At 42.1% G+C, this 27,858-nt stretch overlaps 1 protein-coding gene across 1 annotated transcript in view; it reads left to right on the top strand.

Moving 5' to 3' along the window:
* Positions 1 to 560: 560 nt before the first annotated feature.
* The window catches only part of LOC139531813 (voltage-gated inwardly rectifying potassium channel KCNH2-like), a 291,029-nt gene continuing 263,731 nt past the window's right edge, over positions 561 to 27,858 (top strand). The window contains exons 1-2 of the mRNA XM_071328675.1: positions 561 to 1,804; positions 27,519 to 27,749. Of these exons, the coding sequence (XP_071184776.1) occupies positions 1,729 to 1,804; positions 27,519 to 27,749 (307 nt within the window). The 5' untranslated portion in view covers positions 561 to 1,728. The remainder of the gene's footprint in view (positions 1,805 to 27,518; positions 27,750 to 27,858) is intronic.

The raw sequence follows: 27,858 nt of genomic DNA, 5'->3' as shown, positions 1-27,858 counted from the left end.
TTGGTAAATCTATGCACATATCCTATGCATGTCTCTGTGAAAAGACTGGCGTGTAAAATTGAAACAAGAGGTCTCAGAGAGAAAGAGAGAGCGTTTCACAACGGAAGGCAGGCTGGAAGAGCTCACTGGGGGACGCTTACATGAGACTACCGCGTGACTGTGTCCTCTCTCCTCCTGACTAAATAAGGGAGTTGGAACGAGAGGGAGGAAGCTCGCAGCCCCGCGGAGCGCTATTGATCCCCTCCACTTCACATTACCGCCTTAATAATAAAATACATTAAAGTCTATCAGGACAGAATGTGTTATTGTGTGTTTTTTTTTGTATTTAGTTAAGAGGATACTGTGTATCGGTTGGGAGAGTTGCGCTTCATGCTGTAAAATGACATCAAAGTGGATCAGACAGTACCAACAACATGCATACTGCACGCGGGGCGCGCCCTTTGTCTATCGCGCACTTGTGACGAAAGGGGAACCCCACATCCAGTGCTCTTGCATAGGCAGTGACGTGTCTGCTGGTCTGAAGCCCCTTCATTATGAGACAGCTGAGGGTGAAGTCCCAGCATCCTTCCATGAAATGAACAAAGCGCACAGTCTCAAAAAAGCGCATTTTGTCAAAGAGGTGAGTCAACGCATTGGATTTTCGATTGCAATTTCACCTTTAATGTGGAATTAGACTCACAGCCTCACACTGAATAACGACTGTTGTGTGTGCCAGTTCGGTGAAAACCTTAGCCCACGCAGTGATGTCATGTGGGTTAGCCTACACCTGTGAATGTAAATGCAGCTGCACCTGTGTGGACTGTCACAGACACCTAACCGTTTGACAACAGAGGCAGCTGTTTGGTTTAACCTATTTTAAACCAGATGCTGTTAGCTCTCTGTAGTTACAGCAGGCAGTTCTTCAGAATAGTCGCATCTCTTTCCCTTTGTTAATTCGCCTGCGCTGCTTCTATGCTAGATGGGCTGAATTAATATAGGATATTTATATTACTGACCACATAATTATCAAAATGATGATTATATGTAATGGCTGACGAGGTTGTGCTTTCTATTGTCAGCCAATATTTCAACAGTTCTATTTGCCGACGACGAAGGGTTAAACAGGCGCAGTCGCCACCACTGGTAAGCAGAAATCATCAATGTTGAGCGCACAGACCACTCTCCTCCAGAGCGATCACATCTCAACGACCTAGTACGGACGTTACCCTACGTTTTCTTCAACTAGACTACTGGTTTCTCTCTGTTGCTTCCATCGGGTGCACGGAAACAGGGAAGAATAAGGCCAGTAGGAGAGAAAAAAGGACGCAACTATGGCAAAACCAAGGTTCCTTGGCAGGCTGACCGACTCCCCCTCCCCAGAGTCTGCAATGACAAATGACAAGAAGTAACCTCTCGTCTTGCCATTCACCTGAGAGGATATCATTTTTGACAGCTCAAGGGACGTAAACAAACACGGGCTCCTCTCTTTGGAAACTGGAAACTGCCTCGCGATCCCCCTGGCGCGCAAATAAAGTGGACGCTCATTTCTAGAACGCTACTTTTCACTTAGAGGACTGTCCACTTGGTCCATCTCATGAAGTTACAAAAACGTAGGTCGAGGATTACAGTATTTATTATTCTATGACGAGGGCACAGTGAATGTCGTCCGTTTGTCGGGACTCGTCGACGTAGAGGTCAGCATCGGCGACAGAAAGTCCAACAACTCCAGTGGGATAGCGTACAGCAAAGATGCCAGTCCGAAGGGGTCACGTGGCACCACAGAATACTTTCCTCGATACCATCATTAGGAAATTCGATAGTCAAAGTAAGTGGTTTGATTATTGCATGCATGAGGATTTATTATTTGGTTCCAATAATCAGTTCGTGTCTATTAGCCTATGAATACATAGCCTAAACAAATTGGATGACAACCTTCGGTAACATAAGCCTACCACATTCATTTTTCTTTGCATGGTAAGAAAAATGTGACCTGCTCTTTTGCAAATATTGGACAAATATGATGCAAATAATATTGAGTAATTTATTCTCTTGAGAATAGTGATAGGCCTACACTCTGGAGATGTAGGTTTTGCACATGTTATGAGGACTTGTTATGAGAGCAGACTGAAAATGAAAACATAACAAATGATGCTGCTATGAAATTATTGAGTGAAGTTAATTAACACAATGTTGCAAAATACAGCTTGCCTGTACATTTTTACAATGGAATGAAAATAATCACCTCAGCACCATAGATTAAATAAACCATATTGTAAAACAAAGTCCAATCACTTCAAACTAAATTATTTTGACAACTTAAATTTCAGTTTTGCACTTCTTTTGCTGTGGGTAGGTGACATGATATGTTATAAACATATATTTGTGGATGTTTTGTACATTCAACTCTAATTCTGTGCATACTGTATGTACATATAGAGCAATGCCCAGAAGACGACTGACCAATCACATTGAACACAGGAGATAGCCAACCAAGTCCTAGAGTTTACACATTCACACTGTGCGTACAGTACAGTCACAGTCTCAAATTCTGCTGAGGTGAAAGTATTTGGTCTCTCACGATTAAATGGAATCTGTTAATGATCAACAATTGTGCTCACAAAACAAGGCCCATATTTATTGTTTTAAAGCTGCAATATGTAACTTTTTGTGCGACCCGACAAAATATAGAAATGTTAGTTATAGATCTGTCATTCTCACTAGCTAGGTTTCCATCCAATTGGAGACAGATTTTCATGGGAATATTCTAAAATATGCGTAAAGAAAATGTAGCATTTTCCCACCAGTGGTGTGTTTCAACCAAACAGACTTGTTGTGGATACAAATCAGTGCGTGATGAAGTAGTGCACACAAAATGTACTTTTTCGCTTAAGCTTTCATGTACTGAAGAAAATGTTAAAGTTCAATGTGTTTCCATTTGTCACAGAAACTGTTGTGTTAAATAGCAAATGTGGGTAGGCTGTGCGGGTAGTAGGCTAGTCTACATGATGAGATTATTATGGATAAGAATATTTTTATTTGTCAAACGGCAGCCAAACATCGATCATCATGTCAACAGAATCAGACCCTCGATATTTCTTGGAAAGGAGCATCAAGATCACTGTGCACTTTCACCACCCATCATAAGTTATTTCATCTGTAGCCTAATAAACTGCATGCCTTCCTGAGTCGTAGAGGGAGGACCACACACCATATCATCGCGTGACTCCAAGTTTACTTCGATATGATGGTTATTATATAAATGTTTACACATAAAGACGTTTCCACCACCATTTCTTGCATAATTAATTTTACAGACACAAACAAATGATCTGTCTGCATTTATAAAATTGTAACGAAACCTCCTGTTTCCATTACAGCTGTTGTGATTTTTTTTTACGGTGTGACTTTTATACGTATGAAAGCAAGTCTAAGAAGCAGTAGATCTGTTCTATGTGCGTTATTTCTATGCTTACCGTTCTTAAGTGTTGTTTTTGTGTCTTGTACTTCCGGTTTTGTACACCAGCTTCAAACAGCTGAAAATACAATATTTCTGGTTATTGAAAAGATATTTCATGACAGTTTAGATGGTACAATGATTCCAAATACTAACTTGCTGGTTTTGTCACATAAACTGAAATTTAGACGAATTATTAGAATTTTAGCAACCAGGAAATGGCAGAGTAATTTCTGCATTTTGCACATTTAATAGTTGACTGTTTAATTTAAAAAGTAAAAAGTAAACATGTCACCTGATTGGAGCCATGAGCTTTCTGACCCTTGATGTCTGTATTTTAGTTTTGCAAAGTTTTGGCAAGCTTCAATGGACCTCAATGGCCTGCGGTGCTACCTTTGATGCAAATGGCCACGTTTATCCATTTCTAAATTGTCCCATAGATGTGACTTGCTTCCCAAGCATGGCTGATGGAGAGGTGGTAAACACTGGTGTCACGAACAGTCACCACAGCACTGCCTTAGGGAAATTCACTTTAATCAGGGCAGAGAGAGAGAGAGAGAATTTGAATACAAATCGGATGTGAGTCAGAGGAGTAATAAGTGAACAGGAATCAGCAACCAGCATCTAGCACCTTTGGCCTCAGCAAGAGCAGCCTGATGGTGTTGTCCACTCAGCCACAAACCACCTAGCCTTGTATGCCTCTTTTCTTTGTGCTCCTACATAGTATCCTCCTCCTCATACACTTGACTGAAAAGGACAAGTCGGGTGCAGAGAATAGACCAATAAGCAGGATTTTATCATAGGAAACACTTTCCAAATTTACAGTTCCCCATGAACCTTACAAAAGGATGAATACATGCCTTTTCTATTACAGTAGCCTATGTCTAATTCCTGTTAAGCGCATAGTAATATTCTCAGTCTGCATGCACCCAGAGCCCAGTTTGCACACGTCTGGTGCCTGCTAAAGGGGAATCATTGACGTTTTCTTCCTATTGTGCATTGACAGTGTTCCATGCCAATAGTTGCTAGGCATGGATAACTCACTAGATTACTGAAAAACGAATGATCCCTAGGCACCTCAAGGAGCTGCTGCATGTTCCTAAAGCTTAACATTATCTTGGTCAATGTTGACTTTTGTTATTGTTAGTACTTCTCTCCTTAAGTATGTCTGTGCTAATATGAATTGGGTTCACGCAGTTCTCTCAGTCAAAGCAAAGCATGAGGTTTTGATTTCAGTTTGTTTTATTATGTTATGGATTACCGCCGCTATGCGTTCTTTTACACTGAGTGTACAAAACATTAGGAACACCTGCTCTTTCCATGACATGCAGTGAGTGACAAAAGTATTGGGACAGTAATGTTGTTGTTTTGGCTCTGTACTCCAGCACTTTGGATTTGAAATGATACAGGAAGACCCAGAGTTACCTCTGCTGCAGAGGATAAGTTCATTAGAATTACCAGACTCAGAAATTGTTCAACTGTTCAGAGGAGACTGTGTGAATTAGTTTTTCAACAGGACAATGACTCAACACACCGCCAGGCTGTGTATGGGCTATTTTATCAAGAGGGAGAGTGATGGAGTGCTGCATCAAATGACCTGGCCTCCACAATCCCCCGAAAACAACCAAATTGAGATGGATTGGGATGAGTTGGACCGCAGAGTGATGGAAAAGCAACCAACAAGTGCTGAGCATATGTGGGAACTCCTTCAAGACTGTTGGAAAAGCATTCCAGGTCAAAATCAAAATCAAATCAAATTTTATTGGTCACATACACATAGTTGGCAGATGTTAATGCGAGTGTAGCAAAATGCTTGTGCTTCTAGTCCCGACTATGCAGTAAAATCTAACAAGTAATCTAACAAATTCACAACAACTACCTAATACACACAAATACACACAAATGTAAAGGGATGAATAAGAATATGTACATATAAATATATGGATGAGCGATGGCATAGGCAGATGCAGTAGATGGTGTAGAATACAGTATATACATGAGATGAGTAATGTAGGATATGTAAACATTATTAAAAGTGGCGTTATTTAAAGTGACTAGTAATACCTTTATTAAGTCCGTTTATTTAAGTGGCCAGAGATTTTAGTCTGTATGTTGGCAGCAACTTCTCTATGTTAGTGATGGCTGTTTAACAGTCTGATGGCCTTGAGATAGAAGCTGTTTTTAAGTCTTTCGGTACCATGCTTTGATGCACCTGTACTGACCTCGCCTTCTGTACGATAGCGGGGTGAACAGGCAGTGGCTTGGGTGGTTGTTGTCCTTGATGATATTTTTGGCCTTCCTGTGACATCGGGTGCTGTAGGTTTCCTGGAGGGCAGGTAGTTTGCCGCCGGTGATACGTTGTGCAGACCTCACTACCCTCTGGAAAGCCTTGCTGTTGAGGGCGGTGCAATTGCCGTACCAGGCGGTGATACATCCTGGCAGGATGCTCTCGATTGTGCATCTGTAAAAGTTTGTGAGTGTTTTAGATGACAAGCCAAATTTCTTCAGCCTCCTGAGGTTGAAGAGGCGCTGTTGCGCCTTCTTCACCACGCTGTCTGTGTGGGTGTACCATTTTAGTTTGTCCTCGATGTGTACGCCGAGGAACTTAAAACTTTCCACCTTCTCCACTACTGTCCCGTCGATGTGGATGGAGGGGTGCTCCCTCTGCTGTTTCCTGAAGTCCACGATAATCTCCTTTATTTTGTTGACGTTGAGTGAGAGGTTATTTTCCTGACACCACACTCCGAGCGCCCTCACCTCCTCCCTGTAGGCTGTCTCGTCGTTGTTGTTAATCAGGCCTACCACTGTAGTGTCGTCTGCAAACTTGATGATTGAGTTGGAAGCGTGCATGGCCACGCAGTCATGGGTGAACAGGGAGTACAGGAGGGGGCTGAGCACGCACCCTTGTGGGGCCCCAGTGTTGAGGATCAGCGGGGTAGAGATGTTGTTTCCTACCTTCACCACCTGGGGGCGGCCTGTCAGAAAGTCCAGGACCCAGTTGCACAGAGCGGGGTTGAGACCCAGGGTCTCGAGCTTAATGACAAGTTTGGAGGGTACTATGGTGTTAAATGCTGAGCTGTAGTCAATGAACAGCATTCTTACATAGGTATTCCTTATGTCCAGATGGGATAGGGCAGTGTGATGGCGATTGCATCGTCAGTGGACCTATTGGGGCAGTATGCAAATTGGAGCTGGTTGAAAGAATTCCAAGATTGTGCAAAGCTGTCATCAAGGCAAAGGGTGGCTATTTGAAGAATCTCAAATATTTGGATTTGTTTAACACTTTTATGGTTATTACATGATTCCATTTGTGTTATTTCAAAATAAAGAGCAATATGTTTATTAAGGTAGTAAAAAGTTAGTTATTTGGTCCCATATTCGTAGCACGCAATGACTACATCAAGCATGTGACTACACATTTCTTGGATGCGTTTGATTTTTCTTTTTCTTTTTTTCCAGATTATACGAATGATAAATCATGTATTGTGTCATTTTGGAGTCACTTTGTATTGTAAATAAACATTAATGTGGATGCTACCATGATTACGGATAATCATGAATGAATCGTGATTTAAAAAAATTGATATTCTTTTAATTGAAACTTTATTTAATATGTGCTGAGAGAAGGACAGTGTACCGTCTAGCCCTACTCCCAGGTACTTGTATGAGGTTGTAATCACACCGGTGGGGAGAGCCAAACGACATGACCACATGACCTTTGTTTTGGAGGTGTTCAGAACAAGGTTAATGGCAGAGAAAGCTTGTTGGACACTAAAGAAGCTTTGTTGTAGAGAGTTTAACACATAATCCGTGGAGGAGCCAGCTGAGTATAAGACTGTATCACCTGCATATAAATGGAGGAGAGAGCTTCCTACTGCCGGAGCTATGTTGCTGATGTAAATTGAGAAGAGCATGGGGCCTAGGATCAAGCCTTGGGGTACTCCCTTGGTGACAGGCAGTGGAAGAGACAGCAGCTGTTCTAATTTTATACACTGCACTCTTTGAGAGAGGTAGTTAGCAATCCAGACCAAAGACCTTTCAGAGACACCAATACTCCTTAGCCGGCCTACAAGAATGGAATGGACTACCGCAGTGGTTCCCAAACTTTTTATAGTCCTATACCCCTTCAAACATTCAACCTCCAGCTGCATACCCCCTCTAGCACCAGGGTCAGCGCACTCTCAAATGTTGTTTTTTGCCATCACACTATACGATACATTTATTTAACATAAAAAGGAATGTGAGTTTTTGTCACAACCCGGCTCTTATAGGACCAGGGCACAAATAATAATATAATAGTAATCATTAATTTTGCTCTTTATTTAGCCATCTTACATATAAAACCTTATTTGTTCATAAAAAATTGTGAATAACTCACCACAGTTTAATGAGAAGGGTGTGCTTGAAAGGATGCACATAACTCTGCAATGTTGGGTTGTATTGGAGAGAGTCTCAGTCTTAAAGCATTTCCCACACACTCTGTGCCTGTATTTAGTTTTCATGCTAGTGAGGGCTGAGAATCCACTCTCACTGAGGTACGTGGTTGCGAAGGGCATCAGTGTCAGTGCAAAGGGCATCAGCCCTATCCAGAAATCTGGCAGTGGCTTCTGATTAAATTCAATTTTCACAGAACCGCTTGTTGCAATTTAGATGAGGCTCTCTTGTTCAGATATCGGTAAGTGGACTGGAGGCAGGGCATGAAAGGGATAACAAATTCAGTTGTTTGTGTCGTCCGTTTCTGGAAAGTACCTGCGTAATTGCGCACCCAGCTCACTCAGGTGCTTCGCTATATAACATTTGACATTGTCTGTAAGCTTGAGTTCATTTGCACACAAAAAGTCATACAATGATGGAAAGACCTGTCTGTTGTACTTGTTAATGCGGACAGAGAAGAGCTCCAACTTCTTAATCATAGCCTCAGTTTTGTCCCACACATTGAATATAGTTGGGGAGAGTCCCTGTAATCCTAGATTCAGATCATTCAGGCAAGAAAAACTTGTCATAATGCAAGCGTAATGCAAGTCAGACAAGTGAAAATTATGGTCAGTAAAGAAAACTTTAAGCTAGTCTCTCAATTCCAAAAAACGTGTCAATACTTTGCCCCTTGATAACCAGCGCACTTCTGTATGTTGTAAAAGCATTACATGGTCGCTGCCCGTATCATTGCATAATGCAAAAAATACACGAGAGTTCAGGGGCCTTGCTTTAATAACAAAGTTAACCATTTTCACTGTAGTGTCCAAAACGTCTTTCAAGCTGTCAGGCATTCCCTTGGCAGCAAGAGCCTCTCGGTGGATGCTGCAGTGTACCCAAGTGGCGTCGGGAGCAACTGCTTGCACACGCTTTACCACTCCACTATGTCTCCCTGTCATGGCTTTTGCGCCATCAGTACAGATGCCAACGCATTTTGACCACCAAATTCCATTTGATGTCACAAAGCTGTTCAGTACTTTAAAAATATCCTCTCATGTTGTCCTGGTTTCCAGTGGTTTGCAGAAGAGGATGTCTTCCTTAATTGACCCCCTTAAACGTAACGGACATATACCAGGAGCTGTGCCAGGCTCGCCACGTCTGTTGACTCATCCAGCTGTTACGCATATAATTCATTGGCTTGTATGCAAAGCAGTAATTGTTTCAAAACGTCTCCTGTCATGTCACTTATGCGCCATGAAACAGTGTTGTTTGATGAAGGCATTGTCTGTATAGTTTTTTTGGCCTTTTCCCCCAGCATTGTTCCAGCCATATCCGCAGCAGCAGGAAGAATGAAGTAATCCACAATATTATGGGGCCACTCGGTAGCTCACCATGTAAGACGCTTCTAGCCCCTTCTTGTTAATGGTATATGTTGCTTTTATACATGTCGTACTACCCGAAAGTCGTCTTTATTCTCGCTCAAAAAACTCCCGTGGCTTATTTTTCAAATTGTCATGTTTCGTTTCTAAATGTCTGCGCAAGAGTGAAGGTTTCCCGCAAGAGAGTAACGGTTAATGTGATTGGATGTTAATTATTTGACTAGGCTACCTGTATTTGACGTTGTGTTGTTATTTCACTGAACACTAGATGGTTAAAACATTTTTGGGGCAGTGAAATGAGGCTACTCAGGCGAGAAAAAAACATCTCACCCAAATGTTTAGCCCCGTTGGAAAATATAAATATACTGTTTGAAAAACACTTTTGATTAACAAGGCAAAATCGAAATTGGTCTTTAAAAGTTAGGATCAGCTTGATCTCCCCCTTTAAATAAAGGGCGCACTGTGGCTGCCTTCTAAGCAATGGGAACCTCCCCAGAGAGGAAAGAAAGTTACAGATGCACAAATATCAAACCCCCAAGTCCTGTTAACCTCTCAGCATTACAGCAACACGGGAGATTAGCATTTTTGGGGGGGAATGATATTTGTGCGTCTGTAACTTTCTCACAAAAACAAGTTGTCACTGTCCCAATAATTTTGTAGTCCACTGTAGACTGACCAGGTGAATACAGCTGAAAGCTATGATCCCTTATTGATGTCACTTGTTATATCCACTTCAATCAGTGTAGATGAAGGGGAGGAGACAGGTTAAAGAAGGATTTTTAAGCCTTGAGACTATTGAGACATGGATTGTGTATGTGTGCCATTCAGAGGGTGAATGGGCAAGACAAAATATTTAAGTGCCTTTGAACGGGATATGGTAGTAGATGCCAGGCTCACCGGTTTGTGTGTAAGAACTGCAATGCTGCTGGGTTTTTCACACTCAACAGTTTCCTGTATGTATAAAGAATGGTCCACCAACCAAAGAACACCCAGACAACTTGACACAACTGTGGGAAGCATTGGAGTCAACATGGGCCAGTATCCCTGTGGAACGCTTTCATCACCTTGTAGATTCAGTCCATGCTCCAACAAATTGAGGCTGTCCTGAGGGCAAAGGGGGATGCAACTCAATATTAGGAAGGTGTTTCTAATGTTTTGTACACTCAGTGTATGCTTGTCTTGTAAAATTCTCCTGTGAATTATATTATTCAACCTGAGTGAGTTGGTGTTATAAATTTATCCAGGTGGGATTGAAAATGAAAAATGAGAGGGTGGATCAAATAGTCCTAGTGGTTACGTTGCTGTCTAATCATTTGGTGATGGATGCTTGGCTTTTCTCTCTGCCTATGTGGGGAGACTGTCTGTCATCCATTGCCAAGACTTTGATGTACTGTATCTATTCTTAAAGGGATAGTTCACTCCAAAGATTGTCAGATGTTTATAGATCTCAAAAGTCTTATTTTGAGAGGAGTTCTTATCCCTGCCATCAGTTGTGTAGTTCTCGTATATGCTTAGACCCCAAATTAATGGGAAATACGCACCGTCTAATTTCCTTATTTTATTGAGTACCTGGTTTTTCCATTCATATGGGTTTGAGGCATTTATCTGCATCTACACAGTCAATGGCATAGGATATGAACTCATCTCAACAGAAGACTACTTTGGATGTATGAAAACATAGGACAAAGTTTGATAGATACAGGAATTTACAGCAAAATCCTGTTTGATTAGCACTCCATTAACATTACAATAGGACATCCTGAGACTTCCAACAAAATATCAACATCCATTATTTTCCTACCATCTATAACCAAACTCTGTATTATTGTCCAGTTGCACCCCACCTGGACAAAGCCGAGTAAAGACACTAAAACAAAAAAGATTCCTATTCTAACCATGGCAACTCAAGCTGAATTACCTCTTTCATTAGGACAACGGGACTTTAAGATAAAGATCGCTTTATTTGTCAGTTGCATACAAGGTCCAACTGTGAATGTGTCTTCCACTTTCAACCCAACCCCTCTGAAAGCCACACATACATATACAGGTTTTTTAGAGAGGTGTGGGGGGGCAGGTACACTAGGTGCCCGAGAAGCTGTTGTTGTGGGGAGTTAAGAGCCTCGCTCAAGGGCACAACGGCAGTCAATGGCTTCTAGGATTTGTTACCAGTAACGCTCCGGTTGCCAGCTCACTTCCTGCCATATTTAGAGGGGGTAGATCAGCTTTAATATTGCAGATAGATTGTTTAAAAAAAATATATATACTGAACATAAATATTAACACAACATGCAACAATTTCAACGATTTTACTGAGTTACAGTTCATATGAGGAAATCAGTAAATTTAAATAAATTTGTTAGGCCCTAGTCTATGGATTTCATGACTGAGAATACAGATATGCATCTGTTGGTCACAGATACCCCCCAAAATTGGGCCGCAGGATCTTGTTGCGGTATTCAAATTTCAAATTGACAATCGGTAAAATTCAATTGTGTTCATTGTCCGTAATTTATGCCTGCCTGCCCATACCATAACCCCACCGCCACCATGGGGCACTCTGTTTACAATGTTGACATCAGCAAATTGCTCACCCACATGATGCCATACACATGGTCTGTGGTTGTGAGGCCGGTTGGACATATTACCAAATTCTTTAAAACAACGTTGGAGGCAGCTTATGGTAGAGAAATTAATGATGAATACTCTGCCAACAGCTCTGGTGGACATTCCTGCAGTCAGCATGGCAATTGCACACTCCCTCAAAACTTGAGACATCTGTGGCATTGTGTTGTGTGACAAAACTGCACATTTTAGAGTGGCCTTTTATTGTACCCAGCACAAGGTGCACCTGTGTAATGATCATGCCTCTTTAATAAGCTTCTTGATATGCCACACCTGTCAGGTGGATGGATTATCTTGGCAAAGGAGAAATTCTCACTAACAGGGATATAAACATATTTGAGATAAATAAGCTTTTTGTGTGTATGGAACCCTTTGAAGAACCTGGGATCTTTTATTTCAGCTCATGAAACAAGGGACCAACACTTTACATGTTGCGTTTATATTTTTGTTCAGTGTATATATATTTTAATATATTTTCCTTTATTTTTTTCTCTTAACCCTACCACCCCTCCCTTAATTGGAGTAAACTAATGGACAACAACACTTATTAGGCTTTTACTTCCAGCTTATACTGTCACGATCGTTTGTTGAATAAATGGACCAAGGCACAGCGTGCGTAGAGTTCCACATGATTTAATCAATGAAACTCACAAAAAAACAATAAAGAATAAACAACCGTGAAGTTCAAGCAGTGCTCACAGGCAACTACACAGAAATAAGATCCCACACACAACAGGTGGAAAAAGGCTGCCTAAATATGACCCCCAATCAGAGACAACGATAGACAGCTGCCTCTGATTGGGAACCATACCAGGCCAACATAGAAATCCAAAAAACTAGAGTACCCACCCTAGTCACACCCTGACCTAACCAAAATAGAGAATAAAAAGGCTCTCTAAGGTCAGGGCGTGACATATACATACAATATGCATTTTATGGAAACAGTATATTTTACAATAGTTATCTTTTGTTTGTTTTTAGTCCCATCCTTCAGCTACCCTCAACTCCTCCCATCTATCTGTGAACACCATCCAGTTTTGATTTCTATTTGCCATATATTTTTCAACTGTGCTGTGATGTTTCACAAAAGTTCTGAACCTTTCTATTCACATAGTTTCAACAGATTGTAAATTAAAGATAAACATTTTTGCTAAGAGTATTATTATTTTATCGATCGATTGACTTTGACTTTTCAAATCACCCAGCAGTGCTATTTGCAGAGTTAGCTCCAGGTAAATGTTGCAATTCTTCAGCCATTCCTGAACCTGCGAAGTAAAACAAGCTACATATGTACAGTCCCAAAACAAATTATCTAATGATTCATTCCTTCAGTTGCTGGCTTGCCTCTCTAACCACTAGGTTACCTGCCACCTTGTTTTCTCTGTCTGTGTAGTCATTGCTCCCTGGCCCCATGAGATAGAAGCCTCCAATTTGCACTGTATGAGATGGGAGCTGGGGAGGACATTAAGCTTTACAGCCCAGGCACAAACACACCATCACCAGGGAAACTAGCCAGGCCCACACATGGTTCCCCAGAGGACAATGTCCTTCCTTCCAGTCTTCCAAGGTAGCTGACTCAATCCAGGCTGTCTGTAGACCGAGAACCAGAATTGTGTGAATGATCTGAAGTCATATGCTACTGTACATTCGGCACTTGAACACCACTGCTTTGAGCAGTGTTCAGGAGAGGGCCTTGATGTTCCTTCACACGGCATCTTAACAAGAGAGAGAGAGAGATTGGCTACCTGCCGCCCTCAGTATATCGATACACTGGGGGCAGCAGGTAGCCTAGCGGTTAGGAGTGTTGGGCCAGTAACCAAAAGGTTGCTGGTTTGAATCCCCCAGCCAACTAGGTGAAAAATTGTTCTGCCCTTGAGCAAGGCACTTAACCCTAATTGCTCAGGATAAGAGCGTCTGCTAAATGACTAAAATGGATCACGACTAACATTGGCTATGCATGGATTAGCGATAGGTGTTGTGTATTTATAGGTGTCTATAATAAGTAGTGTTCCCTCAACCTGATCCCTAGTCACTTAGCGGTAGTGGGGCTGATTATCCATGCATGCAGGGTCACTGATGTTATTTTTTCCATCTCCCCCACCCTCAATTGTGGAACTTGGTACGATCCCAGCCATATCGACACACTGACACGGTTTGTTTAGGCTAGACCCCTTCCAATCATCTCCATTAGCCAAGACAGTCATTAACACAATCTTTCCATCTCTGCATCTGTAAAACTGTTATTTACTATACCTCTCTTCCCCCTCACTCCGTTTGACTCTCGTAAATGTCTGAGCATGCTACAACACAGAGAGTCTCTCTCTCAGCATCTTCCCTTCTGTACTCTGTTGTCTCTGTTGCTAGCTGTCATTCCCAGTCTCTACGAGCAACCCGCTGGGTTGTCATGGTCTAACAGTTTCATCCCCCCACTGCTGCCAGGCGCACGTCCAACTGGGGAACATGGCACCTGCTGGCGAAATGAGTTCCATACTTCCGCTTCCAGCCTATCCTGTCCATCACCCAGTGTTTTTTTTTTTTGCGGTCCAGCTTTAAACGTCACAATGCTAGCTCGGGTAGCTAGGCTAGTGTGTCAGTTTTATTTTATTTTATTTGACAATTTAAATACGCAAAATGTTGGACAAACAAGGCAATAGATAAATATACCAAAACTGTGAGGATCCAAAAAAGTGAAGAGACTTGTTTCCATTGTGGTCCTCTCAATGAGAAGATGAGGTTTTATTGTTGACTTGAACTTGCGTCGTTTTAGTAAACAGACTAACTATGCTAGCTGCTCTGATAATGATGTGCTTTTTGTGTGAGACAGATTTAATTCGCATTTTCTATTGTATTATCACATTTGAGGTCAAATGGTAAAGTGAGATATCTGAAACCTCTCAGGTGCGATGTCGGATGAGGAGTTGTCGTTGTAACAAGAAGTATCTCCTCCTCAGTTTTTTCACTGGGATTGTCTTTAGGCAATTCCACGGTAACAGAATGACGATGAGACTCAGATCTTTCACTTTAAAAGTATGCCAAACAAAAACCATTGATTGCAAAGTTAAACAAACCATGCAGGACTACTTCTAACAATTTCCACTGAACATTTTACAAAAACACATTTACTCGAAGAACAGTGCAGATGTTTGGTAACGGAATGATGGTAAAATCTCCCTCAGTTTTTTGTGTGACCACATTTTCAAAACGCTGTTAAATATCTATTCTGAATTAGGATTTAAAGATGTTTGCCGAAAGAATGGGGTGTCAGCTATGACATGGCACTTTGAGTTTGAAAAAATGTGACTACAGTAAGTGAAGTGGATTAACACTTGGTAACAGAATGTTGGTAACAGAATGACATCATGGGTCCCTGATCTGTACTATACAGAAATACATAATTATGGATGTCATTCTTTTCATGGTGATGTATCCTGAATAGGTACACAAAGGTATAATTATGTACTATCCTCCTTTGCATGTTTGGGTATTATTGTACACACTGGTTATTATTGTAATGCTCTCCGCCCGCATTACAGACCAAATTTGTACCAATCATTGAAGTCTATGTTTGAGAAGTTTGGACATCACAGTATATCACAATAGAGCACAGTAGAGTGCATTACAGTAAAGCACATCACAGTAGAGTAGAGTTCAGTACAGTATAGTTCAGTAGAGTACAGTGCAATACAATAAATTATACTGTACTCTAATCTAGTGTGCTCTACTGTACTGTACTAAACTGTTACTATTACAGTACTGTATTGTACTGACCTATACTCTAGTTTTCTTTAATGTACTGTGCTGTGCTGTACTGTGCTCTACTGTATTCTGCTGTTCACACTTGTGAAACAGATGTCAATGATTGGTTCAGATTTGGACGGACCAAATTTCAATGTCCATGGACGTCCGGGGTCAGTCCCTGCTCAGTGGGTGAGAGGGCTGGTCACAGTAAATGGAGAGAGATGGGGCTAATGGGTAGGCGTCAGTAAGAGCCAGGAGAGGTGACATTAACTGGAGAGAATAGAGATGGGGAGAGAGAGTGAATGGTTGTTCAGACTGTTTTAACACTCTTGGTTTGACCGCATGACGACAGAAAGATAACGAAATCAATTATGAGCTGAACATAACAGTATGCCAGTGGAAGGAAGGACAGTTTTTTTACCGATTTGGTAACAGAATTATGTGTTTTAATCACTTAATAAATCATAAACCAAATTGTTATTAGTAAAAACACTAACCAATTGGTAGGTCTACCTTTACTTGTTACTTCTGTGACCTTTCACAATCCTCCGTCCTCATGAGGGAGAGAAATTAGAAATGCAGAATGACAAATCTTAACAACCTTTCATAAACTTACAGAAGGCAAATAATTCCAATGTTGATATTAGATGGCAGGGGTCTTTATGTCAACATTGTGCTTTGATGTTATTGTTATTATTGTTGTCATTGTTATTCGGTATTCACTGTGTATTCAGTCCTCGTGTCACTATTTCATCTTTAACTCTGCATTGTTGGAAAAGGACCCGTAAGTTAGCATTTCATTGCTAGTCTACCCCTGTTGTTTACAAAGCATGTGACAAATAACATTTGATTTATTTCTGATACCTTTTAAGACTTTTTCTGCTATACGTTTTCTATCACACCTTTTCCTTCTGTTTGGCCAGAAATCAAAGCCTTTGCTTATTCCTAATATTAAGGATGGAAAATGGTTGAAAAATGTATATACTGTATGACTTAATTTCTCAAGAATATAGACTCGTAACTTTCATTTGACACCAAGTTTGATGTGCTCCTATCAACGTCACATGTTAGTGCTCACAGGGATTTGTACATGGAAATGCTCCTTTAAGGATTTTCGACAAAGACTTATGTGTGGATGTGTGAACGGTAAGACAAGCTGTGTCTTAACAAATGTCTTGTCAGTTTGTTGCTCAAACTTGATTTCTTAGGATACACTGCCTTTGCTAAACATTGAGTGGAATACAAGGTGCTACTGTGCATGTAATTCCCCATGTAATAGCAAACAATCATTTATTTATTTTTGTTATATTTAGGGAGTAGTGTACGTATACTACAAATAGGGCTGGGCGGTATATATTTTACTATATACCGGTATTGATGCAGGGACCGGTTTGGGTTTTTACTTTACCTTCTATAACGGTATTTGAATGTTTGGAGCCTCGCTGTGCCCACAGACCTAGTCCCACCCCCTGTCACTCAAGGAGCACATTTGTTGTTGCTTGACCACGAGACACTTTCATACAGTCGGCATGGTCAATGCAGCACGTGCAACAATGTTGTTTCCAATTTGATCTTAATGAAAATCCACAAGCGTTCTATAATTACAATATTAGTTTGTGTTTCTTACATCTGCAAACAGCTAGTTTGTATTTTCTTAGCAAGTTAAGCTGTTGTTGTCTGTTCACACTGCTATGCTTTATCTTGGCCAGGTCGCAAATGAGAACTTGTTCTCAACTAGCCTTCCTGGTTAAATAAAGGTGAAATAAAAAATACAAAAAAAAAAAAAAGCTAAATCGTGTTAGCCACTAATGCTAATCGCTAGTTAGCTGGCTAGCTAAATCTAAATCGCAATTGCAACATTTGGTTAAAAATAGGGCCTAGTATTTTTGCCCATATCGTGGCAGCATGGAAATGATCTCAAATGAGTGCAGGAAATACAGAAATTGATAGAAATGCAGGAAATTATTTTAGGTTGAAGTTGAATTGAACATTATAAAACGATCAGAATGGAGAAAGACCCATTGGAATAATTTAGAATATATGTGTTTCCACCCTAGGGTCACACACTACTCATAAAGCAAATTTAGAACTTTTATTAATCAAAAACATAAAATACCGTCAAATACCATCATAGCGTCAAAAATGTGAAAAATACCATGATATGATATTTTGGTCATATCGCCCAGCCCTAACTACAAAGAGTAGCAACCAAATCTGTGGCAACAAAATTTGTTTGAATTGAGTTTTGAGTTTATAAACTAGTTGGAAAGCTACTCAAGCAGCACAGTTGGAAGTGAAGGTATATTTCAGTCCTCGGTGTCACTTCTCTATCAGTGGTCCACTCTCAGCTCCAACAGGCAGCACTTTGTCCACCATCCACTGCCTCCCTCCTCATACTCCTCTTTCTCCTCCTCTTCGCTGTCCTTCACTCTCCTCATCCGCTGCCTCCCTCATACTCCTCTTTCTCCTCCTCCTCTTCGCTGTCCTTCACTCTCCTCATCCGCTGCCTCCCTCTTCATCCTCCTCTTTCTCCTCCTCCTCTTCGCTGTCCTTCACTCTCCTCATCCGCTGCCTCCCTCCTCATACTCCTCTTTCTCCTCCTCCTCTTCGCTGTCCTTCACTCTCCTCCTCCATCCGCTGCCTCCCTCATACTCCTCTTTCTCCTCCTCTTCGCTGTCCTTCACTCTCCTCCTCCTCCGCTGCCTCCCTCCTCATACTCCTCTTTCTCCTCCTCTTCGCTGTCCTTCACTCTCCTCCTCCATCCGCTGCCTCCCTCCTCATACTCCTCCTCCTCTTCGCTGTCCTTCACTCTCCTCCTCCGCTGCCTCCCTCCTCATACTCCTCTTTCTCCTCCTCCTCTTCGCTGTCCTTCACTCTCCTCCTCATCCGCTCTCACTTCTGTGACCACTCTGTCATTCCAACACTCCATCCTGTGTCAGCCCCCCCCCCCCTCTCTCTCTCTCCTCTGCCCCTCTCTGCCTCTCCCCTGAAGCTCTTCGGCTATATGTGTGTCTGCTCTACCAACTCTCTTAGCACTCGTCTAGGAAATACTAACCATTTTATAGACTAAAGTCCTCCCAGTGTCCTCGGAATGAAACCCACTTTGCATAAATCTGCATTACCCCATTTAGGGAGTTCAAACTCACTTCCTTGAGAAATGGCCCATAAAATATTGTGTTGATTGTAAAAATTTAACGTGCTAGGGAATGCAAAGTACACTTGTAGGAAAAAGGGTTCCAAAAGGGTTATTCGGCTGTCCCCATATGAGCACCCTTTTTGGTTCTAGGTAGAACCCTCTGTGGAAAGGGTTCTACATGGAACCCAAAATAGTTCTACTTGGATCCAAAAGGGTTCTTCAAAGGGTTCTCCTATGGGGACAGCCAAAGAACCCTTTTTTATGTTCTAGATAGTACCTTAGTTTTCAAGCTTATTGTTATGGTTCGGATTGGGGGAGGGAAAGCCCCATCCTAGATCTCTCCCCAGAATGGATGTCATAAAATGTTATGATGACCTCAACATCCCTTTACACACTGCAGTACTGTCTGAAGTCAAGATCTATACTGTACTCCAGGCATGACATCTTTTTAAGTTCTGCTGATAATCTCCAATATTTGTGCTTTTCTGGATGGGCAAGTTACATGATGTTAACAGTCTTATGGTCAGGGGATAGAAGTTGTTTAGGAGTCTGTTTGTCTGAGCCTTGATGCACCGGTACTGCCTGCCGGACGGGAGCATGGAGAACAGCGCATGTCTCGGGTGGCTGGTGTGTGTGTGTGTGTATTGGTGTGTGTAAGTCATGCTGTCTCTTTCCTTCCCTGTGAGTTTCACTGGTTTGTCTTTAATCAGCCTCTCTTCTCTTCCTCTGCCTCTCTCAGCCAGAGCCTCATTAGGTGTTTGATAAGCACTACCCCTGGTGACACTCCAGCCTCGCTGCGCCCAAATGGAGCCTGCACACTCAACTGAACAAAGCATACCAGAGTAAAGTTTTCAAACTCTTCATTTTTGTTGGTTTCAGGATGCATCCCAGGACAGAAAAAAGCTTTTCCTCTCCCCAAACATCTTTAATGATTCTCACATTGTTGCAGTTCTGAAGGGGAATAATAAACACTGGTCTTTGTCTGCAGTTCCCTAGCAGTCGTTCTGTGTGTGTCTGCCTCTATGGTAGGATATCTACTCCTGGCATACATCTTAATATTTATTTTATTCGACTTAACCATTGTACATACATATCAACTTACATATCAACATATCCTCACATCTCCTCCCTTAGGTCACCACCAAGCCTTATACATTTCAAGCATGTTTTTTTTCCAGCGATATCGTTTGTAGCTAACCATTAGCGCTCGCCAAATTTTTTCAATATTTTCTTTTATTTCACCTTTATTTAACCAGGTAAGCTAGTTGAGAACAAGTTCTCATTTACAACTGCGACCTGGCCAAGATAAAGCAAAGCAGTGCGACACAAACAACAACACAGAGTTACACATGGAATAATCAAGCGTACAGTCAATAACACAATAGAAAAAAAAGAATGTCTATATACAGTGTGTGCAAATGGCGTGAGGAGGTAAGGCAATATATAGGCCATGGTAGCGAATTAATTACAATTTAGCAAATTAACACTGGAGTGATAGAAGAGCAGATGGTGATGTGCAAGTAGAAATACTGGTGTGCAAAAGAGCAGAAAAGTAAATAAAAACAATATGGGGATGAGGTAGGTAGATTGGGTGGGCTATTTACAGATGAGCTATGTACAGCTGCAGCGATCGGTTAGCTGCTCACATAGCTGATGTTTAAAGTTAGTGAGGGAAATATGAGTCTCCAGCTTCAGCGATTTTTGCAATTCGTTCCAGTCATTGGCAGCAGAGAACTGGAAGAAAAGGCGGCCAAAGGGGTGTTGGCTTTGGGGATGACCAGTGAGATATACCTGCTGGAGCGCGTGCTACGGGTGGGCGTTGTTATCGTGACCAGTGAGCTGAGATAAGGCGGAGCTTTACCTAGCATAGACTTATAGATGACCTGGAGCCAGTGGGTTTTGCGACGAATATGTAGCGAGGGCCAGCCGACTAGAGCATACAGGTCGCAGTGGTGGGTGGTATAAGGGGCTTTGGTAACAAAACGGATGGCACTGTGATAGAATGCATCCAGTTTGCTGAGTAGAGTGTTGGAAGCTATTTTGTAAATGACATCGCCGAAGTCGAGGATCGGTAGGATAGTCAGTTTTACCAGGGTATGTTTGGCGGCGTGAGTGAAGGAGGCTTGTTGCGAAATAGGAAGCCGATTCTAGAATTAATTTTGGATTGGAGATGTTTAATATGAGTCTGGAAGGAGAGTTTACAGTCAAGGTATTTGTAGTTGTCCACATATTCTAAGTCAGAACCGTCCAGAGTAGTGATGCTAGTCTGTCGGGTGGGTGCGGGCAGCGAACGGTTGAAAAGCATACATTTGGTTTCACTAGCGTTTAAGAGCAGTTGGAGACCACGGAAGGAGTGTTGTATAGCATTGAAACTCGTTTGGAGGTTAACTTCTCTGGGATATGTGGGACGCTAATGTCCCACTTGGCCAAAAGCCAGTAAAAATGCAGAGCACCAAATTCAAATAAATTACTATAAAAATCTAACTTTCATGAAATCACACATGAAAGACACCAAATTAAAGCTACACTTGTTGTGAATCCAGCCAACATGTCTGATTTCAGAAAGGATTTACGGCGAAAGCACACCAAACGATTATGTTAGGTCAGTACATAGCCACAGAAAAACACAGCCATTTTTCCAGCCAAAGAGAGGAGTAACAAAAAGCAGAAATAGAGATCAAATTAATCACTAACCTTTGATGATCTTCATCAGACGACACTCATAGGACTTCATGTTACACAATACATGTATGTTTTGTTCGGTAAAGTTCATATTTATATCCAAAATCTGAGTTTAGGCGGGACGCTACTGTCTCACTTGGCCAAAAGCCAGAGAAAATGCAGAGCGCCATATTCAAATAAATTACTATAAAAATCAAACTTTCATTAAATCACACATGAAAGATACCAAATTAAAGCTACAGTGGTTGTGAATCCAGCCAACATGTCAGAATTCAAATAGGCTTTTCGGCAATAGCAAACGATGCTATTATCTGAGTTAGCACCATTGTAAACAAAGAGAGATAAGCATATTTCAACCCTGCAGGCGCGATACAAAACGCAGAAATAAAAATATTTTTCATGCCTTACCTTTGACGAGCTTCTGTTGTTGGCACTCCAATATGTCCCATAAACATCACAAATGGTCCTTTTGTTCGATTAATTCCGTCGATATACTGTATATCCAAAATGTCAATTTATTTGGCGAGTTTGATCCAGAAAAACACCGGTTCCAACTCGTGAAACATGACTACAAAATATCTCAAAAGTTACCTGTAAACTTTGCCAAAACATTTCAAACTACTTTTGTATTACAACTTTAGGTATTCTTTTACGTAAATAATCGATACAATTGAAGACAGGATGATCTGTGTTCAATACAGGATTAAAACAATCTGTAGCATGCTTTCTGGTCACGCGCCTCTGTCTAACGGTACACAACAAGTGACCCTGATTCAAAATGGCCGTATTTCTTCAGTACACAAAGGAAAAACTATCAACTAATTTCTAAAGACTGTTGACATCCAGTGGAAGTGGTAGGAACTGCAAGAAGGTCAATTAGAAATCTGTATTCCCAATGAAAATCCATTGAAAAGAGAGTGAAAAAAAAATCTGAATGGTTTGTCCTCGGGGTTTCGCCTGCTAAATAAGTTCTGTTATACTCACAGACATGATTCAAACAGTTTTAGAAACTTCAGAGTGTTTTCCATCCACATATACTAACAATATGCATATCTTATCTTCTGGGGATGAGTAGCTGGCAGTTGAATTTGGGTATGCTTTTCATCCAAACGTGAAAATGCTGCCCCCTATCCTAGAGAAGTTAACACAGTGTCCAAAGAAGGGCCAGATGTATACAGAATGGTGTCGTCTGCTTAGAGGTGGATCAGGGAATCACCCGCAGCAAGAGCGACATCGATGATATATACAGAGAAAAGAGTTGGCCCGAGAATTGAACCCTGTGGTACCCCCATAGAGACTGCCGGAGGTCCGGACAACAGGCCCTCCGATTTGACACACTGAACTCTGTCTGAGAAGTAGTTTCGTGAACCAGGCGAGGCAATCATTTGAGAAACCAAGGCTGTTGAGTCTGCCGATAAGAATACGGTGATTGACAGAGTCGGAAGCCTTGGCCAGGTCAATGAAGACGGCTGCACAGTACTGTCTTTTATCGATGGCAGTTATGATATCGTTTAGTACCTTGAGCGTGGCTGAGGTGCACCGTGACCAGCCCGAAAACCGGATTGCACAGCGGAGACGGTACGGTGGGGCATGCTCAGATCATAGTTCAATTGGCCAAGGAAATGAACACCCCCCCCCCCTTTCAGGTGACCGGTCTTCACATTACCAGTGTTTATCCCGTTAGCTTTATGACCCGCTAAGGTCTACATCGCTGCTAATTTATAGAGGGAAGCCATTGAACGTAGCGGCAACCTGCAGAAAGGATAGCCTTTGTTTCCATGCATATCTGAGTAGCCTTGCTCCTGGACCTGTTATTGTGTTTTGACTTTGGCCCTGTTTTTTTTATTTTATTACGATCCCCATTAGCTGACTCCATGACGACAGCTAGTGTTCCTGTGGTCTGAATAACAACAACTAGTCTTCCCGTATTCTCTCACTAGGGATAGGGGGGTTAATGTAGCAGTGAAGGCTAGATAGATGCAGTCTTTGGGAAAATAGCTGGAAACTGTACCAGTGAAATTGAATTGGTTTTCATCCCACGTTCACTCCAATAGCTATTATTAAAAAGCCCAAAGTGTAAGCTAAGATTTTAATAGTCAACTATTTTACAAGTCAAATGCCACCCTATGTGCGTAGCATAGGGTACAAGCTGTGCCACATGGGAGATTGGATTTGGTCAGGGCCTTGCAGTGTTTTGTCCTTGCCCTCTCTTCCCTTTCCATACCTGGGTGGGAGTTGTTGTTTGTGATCTATCTGTGTTAGTGTGAATGTATGAGAAAGAGAGAGAGAGAATTATGAGGGAGAGATAGTGACTGAGAGAAAGCGCGAGAGAGAAAGTTGGCGTGTTGTTACTGTATGTATGTGGCTCTTTCTTCTTCAGACAGTAAGAGCTGCTGGTGCGAGGCCAGCTGGTGGTGTGAGGCCAGCTGGTGGTGTGAGGCCCGCGAAGGGTGTTATGCATGTGCGTCTTTGTGTGTGAGAGAAAGCGAGAGAGAAAATAAGAGAAGACAGGTTTTTATTGTTGCTTCCCTGGGTTCTCTGGAACAGGTGAATACACGGTGCCCCATCGCTAAACACACACAACACACACACAGTTTGAGATCACAAAATAAACTATCGCTGGGAGTGGGACACTAAGGAAGTCGATATTGTAATAACAGATAGTGAGCCAAGGTATGGCTTGGCAATTGATACACAAACCTGTCCCACACGCATACATCTTTGGGCCATTAACATTTAGATTCTGACTACAGTTCCATACAGAACCTAATTTCAATACCATAATGGAATTTGGACAAGCAGATGTTATTCTTTAAACACTGTTTGTTAGTTCAGTCAAAAACTTGAATGGAATCCATCTGCCACAATACCAGTTTGAATTGCCCAATTTGAACCCCACTTGGAATAAGTCAGCTTCTTATTTAAGTCATGATACATTGTGCTCAAGGTCTAGGTTGACGCATTGAACGAAAATTATGTGAGCAAAGTCTCGTAAACATTCTCAATGCTGAGACACTTTGTGCTTTGTGTGCTTTAGTCCTTGAAGAAGATTTACCGGTGACAGTTCCTGTAAAGACCTCCAATAAATGGAATGGAAATTGCAAATGTGTCTAAAATATGTCAAGGCGGAGATACATCAAAGCTATATAAAAACAACACATGACTACAACCAGATATAAAGTATGGAGAAAAGATAATGGACGTATTATATATTTCTAAGATCATCTTTGAGGACTAATAATCACCAAAATAGAAACAAGACAGTCGGAGAATGTAAAATTCCCAAAATGGCATGACATGTGGGCCAATATTGATTTTGTTATGTTCAAGTCACTCAGATAGCATAAAAACACGGCATAAGCCATGGCAAAATGTGTAGAATTGCAGGACATTAGCTGTAAAACTGCAACAAACAAAAAAATCTCAGCCTAATAGCAAAATGTGTAGAGTTTTGGGAAATTAGCATTATAACTACAAATTTCTCTCCGCCCCATGACAAAATGTGTAGAATTGCAGGAAATTAGCTTTAAAGCAACAACATTTTGACTCTGCGGCCAAGAGGGCCTAAAAACAATCTGATCGGAGACCGTGCCAATGGCCACGCCCACTACCACGTCCCACCAAACTAATTTTGCAACCACTGCTGAAAAGAATCCTAGGGTATCACTGCATCTGAATAGGACAGAAATAGTTCCCCGCTAATTTGGAGAATAGCAAACATTCTTCCTCCCAATGTTCTTGTTAGATGTGTTTTGAGTCAGCCTGAGCAGTCATTAGTCCATGGTTCCCATATAACAAGACAGCTCATCAGAGATGCAGAGAAAAGCGAGGAGCAGTGCCAATTTAATTCCACCTTCATATACACACACACAAATGGCTAGCTAGTTTAGCGGTGCGCGCTAGTAGCGTTTCAATCGGTGACTTCGTGCACTCTGAGACCTTGAAGTAGTTGTTTCCCTTGCAATTTTTTTGTGGAGCAATAGGTAACGATGCTTCGTGGGTGACTCTTGTCGATGTTTGCAGCGGGTCCCTGGTTCGAGCCCAGGTTGGTGCAAGGAGAGGGACGGAAGCGATACTGTTACACTTAAATTCAGTGAATGTTACAATGCTAATGTTAAAAGCTACTGTAGCAATATCATAATCACCAAGGCTATGGTGAACTGCTAGTTTTAAAATGATAGCCAAAGCTGTGGTGGGCTACTAGCTATAGCGCAGGGCTCTCCAACCCTGTTCTACCACACCTGATTCTAGTAATTAGCTGGTTGATAATCTGAACAAGGTTAGTTACAACTGGGGTTGGAGCGAAAACCTCCATGACGGTAGCTCTCAACAGGGTTGAAACCCCTGCTATAGCGTGATTGCCAAGGCTATGTTCAGCTGCTAGCTATAGCGTGATAGCCAACACTATGGTGGGCTGCTATCTCAAGCTATAGCATACATGGCCCTCCATCCATCTCTCCATGCTACACTATATATACAAAAGTATGTGGACACCTCTTCAAATGTGTGGATTCAGAAATTTCAGCCATACCCGTTGCGGACAGGTGTATAAAATCGAGCACACAGCCATGCAATCGCCATAGACTAACATTGGCAGTAGACTAGCCATACTGAAGAGCTTTCAACGTGGCACTGTCATGGGATACCACTTTTACAACAAGTCAGTTCGTCAAATTTCTGCCCTGCTAGAGCTTCCCCAGTCAACTGTAAGTGCTGTTAAATCAAATCAAATGTTATTTGTCCCATGCGCCAAATGCAACAGGTGAGTGACCTTACCATAAAATGCTTACTTACAAGCCCTTAACTGACAATGCAGATTTTTTTAAAGTAAGTAAGAAAATATATGAAAAATAAAAATTACATTTCAAAAATTAAGTAAGAGAAAAAGTAACACAATAATATAACAATAACGAGGCTATATACAGGGGGTTCCGGTACCGAGTCAATGTGCTGGGGTATAGGTTACTCGAGATAATTGAGGTAATGTGTATATGTAGGTAGGGATATTGTGAAATGGAAATGTCTAGGAGCAACAACGGCTCAGCTGCGAAGTGGTAAGCCACACAAGCTCACAGAACAAGATCGCTGAGTGCTGAAGTGCGTAGTGCATAAAACTCGTTTGTCCTCGGTTGCAACACTCAGCACCAAGTTTCAAACTGCCTCTGGAAGCAACGTCAGCACGATAACTGTTTGTCAGGAGCTTCATGAAATGGGTTTCCATTGCCGAGCAGCCGCACACAAGCCTAAGATCACCTTGCGCATTACCAAGCATCAGCTGGAGTGGTGTAAAGCTCCCCACCATTGGACACTGGAACAGTGGAAGCGCGTACTCTGGAGTGATGAATCACACTTCACCATCAGGCAGTCCGAAGGACGATTCTGAGTTTGGCGGATGCCAGGACAACGCTACCTGCCCTAATGCATAGTGCAAACTGTAAAGTTTGATGGAGGAATAATGTTCTGGGGCTGTTTTTCATGGTTCGGGCGAAATCTTAACGATATGACATTCTAGACGATTCTTTGCTTCCAACTTTGTGGTAGCAGTTTGGGGAAGGCCCTTTCCTGTTTCAGCATGACAATGCCCCCGTGCACAAAGCGAGGTCCATACAGACATGGTTTGTCGAGATCGGTGTAGAAGAACTTGACTGGACTGCACAGAGCCCTGACCTCAACCCCATCGAACACCTTTGGGATGAATTGGAATGCCAACTGTGAGCCAGGCCTAATCACCCAACATCAGTGCCCAACCTCACTATGCTCTTGTGGCTGAATGGAAGCAAGTCCCCGCAGCAATGTTCCAAAGCTAAGGATTTTATATACATATATGGTAGAGGAAAGGTGTGTGTGTGTCGGAGAAAGTGGGGAGTTGACAGCTGCTTTGAGCCTGTGAACATCCTCCTTTGAAACAATGCAGAGCCTCGTGGGTTGTAATAGGTTTAAATGGCTCATCCACTGTGAATGCACAAGTTTTCACTAGTCACACACGCCACACCACACACACACACACACACGCAAGCACGCGTTCACACACATCCCACACAAACGCACACATGCACATACACACTTTATCTCTCCCCTACCATCTTCCTCATCTCCCTCTTCCTCTCATCCTCAGGTCGTAAGTTCATCATTGCCAATGCCCGGGTGGAGAACTGCGCCATCATATTCTGCAACGATGGCTTCTGTGCCATGTGCGGCTACTCGCGGGCTGAGATCATGCAGAAGCCCTGCACCTGCAACTTCCTGTACGGCCCTCACACCAAGCGGCTGGCCATCGCCCAGTTGGCTCAAGCACTGCTGGGCTCGGAGGAGAGGAAAGTGGAGATCAACCTCTACAGGAAGGACGGTAGGACGATACGCTGTGTGTGTGTGTGTTTGTGTGTGTGTGTGTGCTTGCTTTTTCATTGTAAGCTCATTTACTTGTGTGGCTGCCAGCCAAATAGCATTGCACTTCT

This window comes from Salvelinus alpinus, chromosome 10 (assembly GCF_045679555.1).
Source record: "Salvelinus alpinus chromosome 10, SLU_Salpinus.1, whole genome shotgun sequence".
NCBI classification, from domain to species: Eukaryota; Metazoa; Chordata; class Actinopteri; order Salmoniformes; family Salmonidae; genus Salvelinus; species Salvelinus alpinus.
This window is presented reverse-complemented; position numbering and strand designations above follow the sequence as displayed.